Source organism: Canis aureus, chromosome 6 (genome assembly GCF_053574225.1).
Source record: "Canis aureus isolate CA01 chromosome 6, VMU_Caureus_v.1.0, whole genome shotgun sequence".
In the NCBI taxonomy this organism is placed as follows: domain Eukaryota; kingdom Metazoa; phylum Chordata; class Mammalia; order Carnivora; family Canidae; genus Canis; species Canis aureus.
The window spans coordinates 14,531,096-14,544,943 of record NC_135616.1 but is presented as its reverse complement, the minus strand read 5'-3'; the positions used below and the strand labels follow the sequence as shown (position 1 = coordinate 14,544,943).

Below are 13,848 nucleotides of genomic sequence, written 5' to 3'. Positions count from 1 at the left end.
GTTCTATGTACTTCACTCATATTAACTTAATTAAGCCTTAGTTTTTAAAGTATGAGGTAGGTACTATTATTATTTCCCATTTACCAGTTGGGAAACTGAGGAAGAGATGTTTATTCATTACCATGATTACACTACTTTTCATTCTTCATAATAGCCAAAAGGTAAAAGCAACCAAAGTATCCATCAGGGATGAATGGATAAACAAAATGTGATATATACATACGATGGAATATTATTCAGCCTTAAAAAAGAAGGTATTCTGATATATGCCACAATATGGTTTAATCTTAAGGACATTCAGCTAGGTGGAATAAGTCAGTCACAGAAAGACAAATACTGCATGATTTCACTTCTATGAGGTGCCTAAAGTAGTCAAATTCAGAGAAAGAAAGTAGAATGGTGGTTTCTAGGAGCAGGAAAGTGGATTGGGAACCTATTGTTTAGTTTGTGGGTATAGAGTTTCAGTTTTTCAAATGAAAAGAATTTTGAAGAGTGGTGGCACAGCAGTGTGAATATACTAAACACTGAACTGTACACTTAAAAATCGTTAAGATGGTAAATATTGTTATATATGTCATATCACAATTACAAAAAAAAATTTAACTGCCTGAAATAAAGTTCATGTAACAATTTGTTAATAGTTTGAATCATTTAGAATGAACTTCCTTAAGTTCTATATACAATCTTCTATTTACCATTTGATTTCTCTTTGCTACTTGATCCTGGTTCTGAGACACTAGAGATGCCATTGTCTTAGATTTTATTTTATTTTATTTTTTTTGAGTAATTCAAATTGCACAGTTTCAGGGGCACCTGCATGGCCCTGTCAGTTAAGTGGCTGCTGTCAGCTCAGGTCATTATTTTAGGGTCCTGGGATTGAGCCCCACATCAGACTCCCTGTTTGGTGGGAGACTTTCTCCATCCCTCTCTGCCCCTCCCTGCTACTTGTGCTTGTGTGTGCTCTCTCTCAAATAAATAAAAATCTCTTCAAATTGCACAGTTTTAGAGTAGAAAGAGTAAAGGGGATTATTCGTTTATTCTTTTTAAAATTTATATTATTATTATTTTTTTTAGAGAAAAAATGTGCTATTGAAAGGGCATAGGAAGAGGGAGGAAGGGAATCTTAGATAGGCTCCACACGCAGGAGGGAATCCAACATGGGGCTCTGTCTCACCCAGAAATCATAACCTGAGCTGAAATCAAGAGTCGGCTACTTAACCCACTGAGTTTATTATTCTGAAACATAGATCATATTGCTGAAAATTTCTTGTTGAATAAGGACAAGAATAGAAAATGTTTTGTAAACAGTTACTATTCTACATGGTACAAGTATGAATTACTGGAGAATAGATGATTGTACTTTGTACTTATTTAATATGAAGAGAATAGAAAAAATTATTATCTTAGGAGTTTCTGGTGACATCAAAATATTCTTTTTGATATCTATAAAGTAGAGCAAAACCGCTGAAAAGAACATACTTTAAGACATTAAAAAAGAATGAGTCTGTGAAAAGCTGTTTCCTTTTAGCTTTAGCAGTTTAATTATTGCAGATATAAAATGTATCTTCATTCTCATTTATAGAATATTTCCTGTTTGGAGCTTTAGGACTAAGATTGTAGTGTTAAAAGGTATTTCTTAGTTCTTTTCAATTATTAAATGCTGTGGAGTGAGTGATCACATTACTAAAATGGAAACGGTTCTTAATAAAATGATACACAGATTTCACAGATTAATATCTTTTTGATCAACACTGAATATTTTTTGTTATACATTAAACATTTCTCACTTTATGTTCCCATTTTAGCTTTAGAGGCTGATGTTCTGGAATTATTCCTTTGGGAGGGAAAAAAACACTTCTGTTTGTTTTTTGTAAATAGGATGCAGGACAGAAAAGATTTGGAGCAGTTTCCTGTAATGTTTGTGGCATGCTTTACACAGCTTCAAATCCAGAAGATGAAACACAGCATCTGCTCTTCCACAACCAGTTTATAAGTGCTGTAAAATATGTGGTAAGTGGAATTCATGACTTCTAAAATGTAGTATCAGATAATTAAGTCAGGATCTTAAAGGAATGAATTGCCAAATTTAAATCATTGAAAAATTTTTGTTTTTAGGAAGTGATAATATATATAAAGCCCTTGTATGTATACTGGCTTATTTTAAAACAAAGCCAAACATAAAACCAGCTAACTTTACTCTGCCTGGTTTATGTTGTGGGATTTTTAAATTTAATTTATATATTTAAAGCATTTATTGTACTTCATCTCTTCTAACAAGTAATACTATTTAGTATTTAAAATTTTTTCTTTAATAATTACTGTTGATAAGCCTGTTTAATATTCATAATAGCTTAGCACAACTTTTTTTCTGAAAACTGGTAGTGATATATATTTTACCAAATTGGGAATTTTTCTTTACCTTCTCTTTGCTATCATGGGAGCTTTTCTTTATGAAATTAAAAAAGAAAAATTCTTGAAGGTTAAGATCTCAGAATTTGCTGTATACTTAAAAAAAATCCCACAAAGTAAATATGTTTTGGTATATATTTTTTAATGTATGTGCATTTGAGCCATAATGGATATTATTTAATAGTTATTTCTGGAAATGGCAAAATTTTGAATTATTTTGAGCCATTTCAGATATCTTGTGAAAATGGTAATTTAATGTAATTGCTGTTTACCCATATCTGAAATGGAATCTACTTTTATTCTATACATGTTACCTTCAGTACTGTACACTCACATTAATAAGACCTCCAGGATATCTGAACTGAGATCACCAATTCATTTCATATAGGCTTTTACATAAGCAACAGTTGTTGGATTGTTCAAAGATCTTCATTGGCTTTGGTTAAATTTGTCTCCTTATCTGTGGTTGAAAGGTTCATATTCATTGTTTCATTTATCCAGTTATTTCTGCCCAAGATAGGTAGGGTTTTCTCTTTTTTGATTCTCTACTGTGGTGATCCTTTATACTCCTTATTTCATCTTCTTTTTCCACACACACCCCTTTCTGTCACTTAACTGAATGCAGTATAAGCTGTGTGGACATGAAATATCTATATCTAGATACTGATTTATTGTTTGAAATTTGTACTTTTCCAATTTCACTATGTTAATTTCCTTAAAACTTGAAAAAAATAGTTCTATCAGATAGCTAAATTATAGAATACTTCTGGGGCAATAACATTTAATATACATAAGTCTAATAGATGTTTAAATAAGTTTTCAGTTTACATAACTTGATTCTTGTGATCACTTTGTATTAGGTTTAAAGGCTTATTCTTTATCTTAAGGGAAAGTTTTAATTTCTGAGAGTAACAGTAAAGAAATTAAAGAAATATGTACCCTGCTCTTACACAGTACCAAGGGAAGCTGGTTTATGGAACTAGACAGGAGTCATCACTTTCTAAACAAATCCTGACTCTTGCAAAGCTATAAAACAATGTAGGGAAGATTGGCTCCTGTACTGGCCCCACTCTTTCCTATCCGCCCCCCTCCACCTTGATGGGACAGAGCTATGGGTTATTTCATTATTTTTGAAATAAACTCAAGAGAAGGAATTGAGTTTAGCAGTTGGCCATCCTTTGCTAAGATCAAGATCAATATTCTTTTGCTGTTTTCAAATGTAGGTACATAATCTAAAGTTGATAAAAACATATGGATTATGTTAAAGATGTTGTGCTGTGATCACAGCTCTGGATTTGGGGTTGGGACGTTGAACATTAGGCACTTAGTGTGGTGCTTTGCATTATTGTGCATTTAATGAGCTGCTAGTATTGTGGTTTTGCATTAAGCACTTTTTTTTGTCTTTTTAAAAATAAAGATATAATTGAAGTTTAAGCACTCTTAAAGTGTTTGAGAAAGTATCTAATTTTATTATTTTATTTTTAAAAAACATTTTATTTATTCATGAGAGAGACAGAGAGGCAGAGACATAGGCAGAGGCAGGAGAAGCAGGCTCCATGCAAGGATCTTGATGTGGGACTCAATCCCGGGCATCCGGGATCACACCCTGAGCCAAAGGCAGACGCTCAACCACTGAGCCACCCAAGCATCCCGAAAATACCTAATTTTAAAATGTCAGTTTTATCTGATTATGTTTCCTGGAGAGAAGCAAAAGGAGTCATTTGGTGTTCTGGCTTTAATTAATTTTAAATGAATAATACTTGGGGACTGGCAATAAAGTTTTTTCTACTTAAGACTATTTAAAAAGATAATAAATTAAACCCCAGTGAGTTTTACTTTTTAACTTTTAATCACACATTTTTTTTTTAAGATTTTATTTGTTTATTCATGAGAGACACAGAACGAGAAAGAGGCAGAGACACAGGCAGAAGGAGAAGCAGGCTCCCTGCAGGGAGCCTGATGCAGGATTCGATCCCGGGACCTCAGGATCACGCCCTGGGCCAAAGGAGGCGCTAAACCGCTGAGCCACCCAGGGATCTCCTTAATCAAACATTTTTAAGAAAATAAATAGCTTTTCCATGGGGTAAAAATTTTCCCTTAAACAAGGTCTAATAATCTGTGACAGTTAAAAAGGGCAAAAGACCTTTTCAAAGATTAAAATCGTATTTAAATTATTTAGTCATTGTAGAAATTAAAATGATGCCCACAGAGCCTATTTTTTTGGTTGGCTAAAATACTTTTTTCCTTTTCTTAATCTCTTTGGTTTAGGGCTAGGGGGAAGAACGATGATGTTCTCTATTCCTTCATAGTACCCTTTTGCCTCATTGATGCCATTTGAGGAAATGCATTTTATTAATTTACTAGAAGCTATTTAGGAGGGACTTGTTAATTCCTCAGGAGGAGGCCAGTCTCTGGTTTAGACCCACAAACATTTCAGTTTCCTTTCATCAACTGTAGTCTTTGCTAAAGATGTGAAAAGAAAGAAAGAAAACTCCCCCAGAGCACTGAGCAATGTTGCCAAGCCTGGAGCCTTTCCAAAATTCATCTGTATTTTGAACTTCTAAATGTAACCAAGGAATCATGTTTGGGTTCTTTGCAGAGAAATTTCTAACTTAATAGTTGTTTCCTTCCATCCTTCTTTATCTCCTTTGAATTAATTAACATCTGATTGAATGAATGCTCTGTGAAGGGCTCTACTCTCAGGGTATATGATATGCCCTTGCCTTAAAGGTTAGGACCAAGGCCTGAAAGAAATGAAAAGTTAACAATAAGAGATTTGTAAAAGCAGTAAGTCCATATTAGCTATTTAAATTTATTTATAAATTAGCTTTGTAGTTTATAAGTGATAATTACTTTGGTATTACAGTGATCAAAAAGGGTTTGTTTTCATGAGTGAGGAAGAGGAGGACTTGATTTTTTTTTTTTAATAGGCAGACACAAGGAGATCATCTATTACTGATAGCATTATAGCTAATGAGAAAGCTTAACATCTTTGTGGAGAATAATGAGTAAATTTTCTCCCCCTTACTGAATCAGAGATTTTTATAGATGATAAGGCCAGAAAAATCCATCAAATCATGATTGTGATATTTTGATGCCATTTGGACTTTTTTCTTACTTTTCTTTTAGATGTTGAATTTTGAGCATTGTGAATGATATAGTTAATAACGTTTAATGTTAAAATAACATTTTGTGGAATGTAGGGAGAGAAATAATGTGTTAATCTTTTAATTTATTTTTAAAAAATCTCATTTATTTTGGAGAGAGAGAGATAGAGTGGGGAGAGGAGCAAAGGGGGAGGGGGAGGGACAAAAGGGAGCGAATCTTAGGCAGGCTCTATGCTGATCTTGGAGCTTGACACAGGGCAAGGTTTTGTCTCATGACCCTGAGATCATGACCTGAGCCAAAACCAAGAGTCAGATGCTTAACTGACCGAGCCATCCAGGTACCCTGAAAAATAATATTTTAGTGACATAAAAGGAGAGGAGTAGTACATGTATGGGGTATGTGTGGTGTTGGAATACTATGGCATTGGTCAAAAAGGGGAAATTAATGACAAGAAAAACTGAAAAAATATTTGACAGATTCCTGATTGGCTATAGAGCTACACTATTCAGTATTATAATATTAAACCATCAAAGTAAAAATGCTATTTCTCCTCATGGAGATGAATGTACAGCATAAAGAATATAATCAATGATATTGTAATAGTGTATGGTGACCAATGATAGCTCTGCTTGTCAGTTCTGCATAATTTATGGAGTTGTATAGACTTGTTGAATCACTGTGTTGTATACCTTAAAGTAGTGTAACCTTGTGTATCAAGTATACTTCAATAAAAAATAAGAGAAATAATGATATGTATTTAAAAAAAATGCTTTTCCTCAGTCACAATAGCCAGTGTTCATAGTCCCATTTGCAGGACGTTACTTTAGTAGCAGTAGTTATAGAATATTTGTATGTCAAAGAGAGTTCTATTAGTGCTGCTACAGAAAGCTGAGTCAGGGAAACAAACCATGATCCAGGACCTCTTACTTAATCTTTAATTACTTTTTATGTGAAATTTGACTACATGTTAATGTACTTCTGCATACTTTTTCTTTATTCCTTTTGAAGGTGATTATGAAAAGGAAACTGCGTGTTAGAAGTAATAGAGAAAGAATAGAGATTTTAAAATCTTAGGAATGGGAAAGGAATCTGAAGTGAAGTAGAGTTGGCTCTTAGAACCGTACTCTGGAATCACTGGGGAGTAGGGAGCCAGGTGTATTTGTAGGAGGGAGTCAGAGCCAGGTCAGAAAATGGTCTGAGTTTCATTTGAGTTATTCTGCTTAAAGGTAAGGCTGTTGCATCCTTTGTTGAAAGTTGAGAAATAGTCTTTAGAAACAGGTAGGAAATTGTTACATAAAAATTACAAAACATTTGATATTTCAAGTATTTATCTCTTTTCTGACCCTGTTTTTTAATTTTTCTACTTTGTTGTATCTTAAAGATTTAGAATATTACGATACATAAATATAGGATGGGAGCAACACTTCCATTCCTTAGTCAGAAATTAATTTTGCTTTGGGATAGAGGGCCATATGATGGAGGAAAAATGCCTTTACAATGAATGCAACATGCATCAAATTTTTACTTTTTTTTATTAAAAAAATTTTTTTTTTAATTTTTGTTTAAAGATTTTATTTATTTATTCATGAGAGACACAGAGAAAGAGAGAGGCAGAGACATAGGCCAAGGGAGAAGCAGGCTCCATGTGGGGAGCCTGAGATGGAAATCGATCCTAGGACCCTGGGATCACAACCTGAGCCAAAGGCAGATACTCAACCACTGGGCCACCCATGGGTCCCAAATTTTTACATTTTTAAAAGTTAACAAACTCTGGGGGAAGGAGAACTTATAAAGTATCTAGTGGCAAAAACTTCTTTAAATCTGTTTTTCCTCCACCTTTCCCAATTCTGGAAAGGTTGCCACCATCTAACTCCTTTCCTCCAACAGAAAATTTCAGAATAATCCTTTAGTTTTCTTTTTGCATTCCTTATACTCAACCTGTTAGTAAATCTCACCTTCAAAATAGATTCCAAATCCTCGTACTTCTATCACGTCTACTAGACGCTTCTACTCCATACCAGCTGTCATCATGTCTTGCCTAGTAATGGTTTCCTAACTGATCTCCTTCCTTTTTAAAAAATTCCCCAGTGAGGGGCACCTGGTGATCCGGGGGTCCTGGGATCGATCCTCATTGGGGTCTCTGCAGGGAGCCTGCTTCTCCCTCTGCTTATGTCTCTGCCTCTCCCTCTGTCTCTCTCATGAATAAATAAACAAAATCCTTAAAAAAACAGAAAATAAAATAAAATTCTCCAGTGAATTCTTACCACATACAGACTAAAATCCAGGGTATTTTAGTGTGGCATCAAGGCCTCACATACTCCAGCTTCTCTAACTTATCTAACACTCTTCCCATACTTGCTATATTCCATTCATATATATCTTTCTTTTGTTCCTAAACCACTCCAACTACATTCCATTCTTAGTGTGTTTTTATTTACTTTTTGTTGCGCTGTTCTTCTCTCAGAGACATAGGCAGAGGGAGAAGCAGGCTCCCTGGGGAGAGCCTTATGCGAGACTTGATTCCAAGACCCTGGGATTATGTGCCATGAGCCAAAGGCAGATGCTCAGCCGCTGAGCCACCCAACGTCCCTATTGGCATTGTGTATGGAAGGATAGTAGAGACTGAAGTAAAACTTACCTTTCGTTTTCCCCAAGAGTGTAATCTTTCTGCTGCCAGGCACCTATATATTCTCTGTCAGGCGGCAGGGGCTATCTCTTAGATCTAATTAAGAATTGAGTTGGGGGACCTGGCTGGCTCAGGTGGTAGAGCATGTGACTCTCTCATTTTTTTTTAAATAAAATTTTTTAAAACATTAAAATTATTTATTTATTTATTCATGAGAGAAACAGAGAGAGAGAGAGAATGGCAGAGACACAGGCAGAGGGAGAAATTGACTCCATGCAGGGAGCCTGATGCGGGACTCGATCCCGAGACTCCAGGATCACCCTGGGCTGAAGGCAGGCACTAAACCCCTGAGCCACCCAGGGATCCTCTTTAAATTCTACTTCATACATGGGGCTTGAACTCACTACCCTCAGGCATGCTTTACCAGCCAGGCACCCCAAGCATGTGACTCTTGATCTCAAGGTTGTGAATTCAAAACCCACTTTGGGCCCGCGGGCAGGCCTGGCGGCTGGGGTTCCTCCTCCCGAGGGAGAGGCTCTGGTCTTAAAAAAAAAAAAAAAAAAACTACCTTGGGCATAGAGCTTACTTTGGGGAAAAAAAAAAGTTGGGATGAAATTTTACTTTGTTTTCCCATCCATTTTGGTTTTCAGTGTTTTAAGGTTGGGATCAAGTGCCTCTGTCCAGCAAAAATTAAGGATCTAAACTCTGTAGTACACAGATCATTATATTCTTCCAGCTCAACTCAGCAAGTGTCCCATGTGAGAGAATTGGTAGAGAATTTTCTGTTTGAAACTCCTTCATATTTCAGACAGCCATGCCAACTCACTTAGCCATTGAGATTTTGAATTTTCTCATCCCAGCGGGATATTGTTCTCCTTGTCCTCTGCCTCTGGGAGTCTTGCTTTCTTGCTCATGCTCCCAGACGTGGTCAGGGTTTTAGGGATAAAAATGGCCACTGGTCTCTACTTACCTAGGAAGGGTTTGTTCATCCCTGGAAATCAATCCACAACTCTTCAGTGCTTTTAAAGAAGACATGGCTTTTAGTTTATCGGAATTTTTTTTTTTTTTTTCTTAAATACAGATTTATTGCAAACCGACACTGGAGAGGGGACTTGGATATTTTCTTATTAAAACAGGAACAATGATATTTTGTGACCTCCTTTATCCTAACTGGGAATATAACTCCCAAAGATGTGCATTTTGAGAACATTTTTATTTGAGTATAGGAGTGAGTTTGGGGCATGAGTTTTTAAAAATTATGACCAATATTGAGGAGGTCAGTTTATTTGTGCCTTAAGCCCCACATAATCTTGATAAGATTTATATCAAATAAAATATTTCTTACATACTGGAAAGTTATTATATGTTGAAAAGTACTAACTAGGTGAATCCTAAAAAAAGGCTATTTAGGATGCTATAGTATTTGAGAATGACAGGAGAGAAAAGAATCTCATAATTCCACTTGTTTGACTTTCTATTAGGTCTGACCCAAGGGTATCTTATGAGAAATATTATTCCTACATCCTATTCCTTGATGTAATTATAGTAGAAGTTCTTTTAACTAACAAAATTGGGAGAAATGGATCAGTTAATCAGAAAAGTGATTCACGTGGACCCTAGATAGGCGAATACCCAGATAACGATGGCTTAAATCATAAGGCTATGTATTAAGTCTGGAGGTATGTAGTTTTAGGGTTGTTCCATCCAGCAGTTCAACCATGTCATCATGAGTGCTGTTTCTCATTCAGTGCTCTCCTCTCCCAAGGTACTCACTTTTTGGCTTCACAGCTGTGAAGGACCACTTTAGTGGTCCTTAATTAAAGTAGACTGCTGTAGTCCAGATATCTTGGTCAAATTTAAAGTAAGAATGTTAGTTGGGGTGGGTACTCTTTCAAATAGGGTCTTTCAAGTGGCTTTTTCCTTTTATCAGTGAAAGACATTTTTTCTGGAAGTTCTTACAAAGTTCCTTTTGTCTCATTCACCAGAACAGCGGGGTCTGGTAACCACCCTTAGATGCAAGGGAGCTAGGAAAGCAAGAATCTGGCAAAAAAAAAAAAAAAAGAACGAAGATAATGATGATTGGTTTATGCCAGTGGTTATCAAGGTAGGGGAATTTGATGTTTGTTACATAACCTTCTATTAGGTAACATCTGGAAATATGTGGAGAATATTGTTGACATTTAGTGTGTAGGGGCTAAGGGTGCCAAACTTTTGCAGTGCAGTTCCAAAGAAGATAGAACATCTAGCCTAAAATGTCAGAAATAGCCCTGTTGAGAAACAGACTAATCATAATTTATGCACAGATTGCCATACCAAACAAAATGGGGCAAAAAAAAAAAAAAATTGGAGAGAATGGCTATAGGATAGGCAAAGGACAATGTTTTCTGTATGGTCATTACATAGATTAAACATTTTACTAGAAATTGAAACATATAAATTTATATTAAATGTAATTGCTATGGGGAGACTCTTTCTTTGAGTATGGATCCCCTGATAAACTTTGGGTTTTTCCTCATATAGATCATACTCCTAGGTATCCCTACAAGATAGTTTAAAAAAAAAATAGAGCAAGAGCTTAGATATTGTAAAATAATCTGACAATCTGGATACAGAATCATTATTGTTCTATTTTTGATTTTTGAAAAACACTTTGCTTGTTTTGCCTTTTCCTAGAGTATTCTATATAACTTCATTAAAACAACTATCTTTCCACTATTTAGCTAATATTTGATTCCATTTTATAGTTAAAATAATAAACAAATTGGCATAAACAAATCTAGGAACAAACAAATGACACTTGGTAATCCTGTCTCACTCAGGTGTGGAATAACAAGGTAGTTCACTGATCTTGAGTCGGTTACTGTGTTCCAGGTATCCATTTCTGTTACACAATGAAAAGTGAGCATTGGATAATCCAACAAATTAATTAGGTGGACATCAATTAAGAAAGTTTCCTCCATATAGCAAAATACCTAATAGCACAAATTGAACTCTAGACTCTTCCTGAATGATAAATTGGGTTACTTTAATAAAGACCAGATTTCATCACTTCTCTTATAGGTTTTGGTTTTCTTCATCAGAAACTAATTAACCTCAAAGTAGTTTTAAGACTAGTATTTTATCTATGAAAATGTGCTGTTCAGAACATATAAAGGACCTCTTATGAAAACCTATTTTTTAGGACTTAGTTTTCACCCTTCCCTCAGAAAAATTTATTATTATTATTTAAATTTTTTTTTGAATTTTAATTTATTTGAGAGAATGAGTGAGAAAACACCAGCAGGGAGAGGGAGAAGCAGACTCTGCTGAGCAGGGAGCTTAATGCAGGGCTAAATCCCAGGACCTTGGGAACACTACCTGAGCCAAAGGCAGACACTTAACTGAGCAACTAGGCACCCCAGAAAAATTTATCATTAAAAAAATGCATACATGTCAGGATGTTTGAGAAATAACTTAAAAAATAGATGTTGCTCTCTATTTGGAGTTCCTTCCAAAATTATTTTTTAAAAGACTTATTTATTTTATAAATAAATATACATGTGTATGTCAGTGGTGGGGAGTGGCAGAGGGAAAGAATCTCAAGCAGACTCTCCACTGGGTATAGAGCCCACGACCCTGAGATCAGGACCATAGCCCAAACAAGAGTTAGGTGCTCAACTGTCTGAACTAGCCAGGCGCCCCCAGAATAATTTTAAAAATTGCATTTCAGTATCGTCTAGTCTTTAATTATGAAAAGGCATTATTGAGATTTGTTTTTTTTTTTAAGATTTTATTTTTATTTATTCATGAGAATACACAGAGAGGAGGGAGAGAGAGAGGCGGAGAAGCAGGCTCCATGCAGGGAGCCCGACGTGGGACTCGATCCCCGGTCTCCAGGGTCACGTCCTGGGCTGAAGGCGGCGCTAAACCGCTGAGCCACCCGGGCTGCCCGAGAATTTTTTAATTATATATTATCATTATATTATCCACAATAAAGAACATTTAAATACTTTTAACTTTTTAAAAAACAAACAAGCGCTTTTAAGGGCGTTCCTCAAACTTCTCTTGTGGAGAAAATGTTCTTTTCACATTCTTTTCCTTAAAAAGATTATAATTTAGGTAAATGAAAGGGTGGCCTTCAAATTTTTTATTCTTCAACTTCTCTTACTAAAAATTTATAAAAAGCAGTGTATGTACCTGGAAGTGAAAATTTCACCAATATTACAAGATAAAGAATGAAAAGTGAAAGCCTCCTTACCTCTTCTTTATTTCCAGTCCCATTCTCCAGTGATAATGCACTTTGGTCTGTTTGTTTTATAGCATAACTAAATAAATCAAGCTTTGTATGTATGGCTTATATTTATAAATATAATGTATAAGTTATATGTGTATAAAATGTTTTCTAGTTTTTATTTTTATTTTATTATTTTTAAAGATTTTATTTATTTATTCATGAGAGACAGATGGAGAGAGAGGCAGAGACATAGAGGGAGAAGCAGGCTCCTCTCAGGGAGCCTGATGTGGAACTCGATCTCTGGACCCAAGGTCACACCCTGAGCTGAAGGCAGATGCTCAACCACTGAGCCACCCAGGCATCCCTCTTTCAGTTTTTATTATATTTTATTTTTGTTTTTAGTTCTGTTGGCTGCCTTTAATTTTAATATTTATAAACGTTTGACTCCTTGATGCTTACATTCATTATTCCCCTTTCAACCTTCCAGTTTCTCAGTTGTAGTTAATTATTGTAGGTATTCTTAAGTGTTAACTTACTTAATTCACTGTTAACCATTGAAGTAGCTTTCATCCCTCTTTTATGGACTGCAAAACTGAGGCACAAAGGGATTATGCTTTTGGTTTCATAAGTAGAGGCTTTAGTTCTTCAAGCTTGTACCATCCTTTCAAAAATAAATATTGTATACTTGATTTACTGTGCTCTGAGCTTGGGATATAGTGTGCTCTGAGCTTTTGGTATGTCGAATGAAGTCTTGGTCCTTTTGGAACTTATGACCCATATAGTATTTCTCATTTTAAACCTTGACAGCTTAGTCACCGTAAAACTCCAGGTCCCATTATTCCTAGATCAAAGAGAATTGGTCCTAGGATATAGGCTTTACCAAAACAAATAGTTTTACTGGAGGAATAGAAGTTTTTCAGGGGTTCTAGCTTTTATTCATTCATTTTAAATATTGCAGCAAACCAGAAAAATCTTGCTGTCGAAGTATACCTAAAAAATGAAAAGTCTGCAAAAGGCCTTTAGTAGAATAAAGTCAGATTTTCCTGATGTAAAACTTAAATTCCTACATAAGTTAGTTTACATTTAGGAGAACTAATAACAATAGGACTAACAAATGACATTAATTAAAGGCTTCCTGTCTACCAGGGGCTGATCCAACTTTTTACCTATTTAAACTCCGTATTTCTTTTAGTAAATAATGAGGTATAGTTACAGTTAATTTATAAATGAGGAAATAAGCAGAAAGATAGGTATTTTGCCTAAAGTCATAGGTACTAAGTAATGGGATTGGCTCTAGAGTCCTTGAATAATAGACTGTAGGTTTTTAAAGTCTATCATTACAGTTTCAGCAAAATATATTGTGTGTATAATTTAGCTTACAGAAATAAATTGACCTGAATTACTTTTAAACTAAAGTCCTCTCAAATAATTTTTTGCGTTCTTTTGAATTTTTAACTATACAAAGGTTTTTTTTTTTTTTAATTTTTATTTA

General features: G+C 35.1%; 1 protein-coding gene across 9 annotated transcripts in view; it reads left to right on the top strand.

The window, feature by feature from the left end:
* ESCO1 (establishment of sister chromatid cohesion N-acetyltransferase 1) overlaps positions 1 to 13,848 on the top strand; it is a 73,156-nt gene that overhangs the window by 37,575 nt on the left and 21,733 nt on the right. For all 9 annotated transcript variants that reach the window (XR_013381250.1, XR_013381251.1, XM_077900228.1 and 6 more), the window contains one exon: positions 1,879 to 2,010. Coding sequence is in view for 7 of the 9 variants with exons in the window: in XM_077900228.1 (XP_077756354.1) it covers positions 1,879 to 2,010 (132 nt within the window). In the remaining 2 variants the exon portion in view is untranslated. The remainder of the gene's footprint in view (positions 1 to 1,878; positions 2,011 to 13,848) is intronic.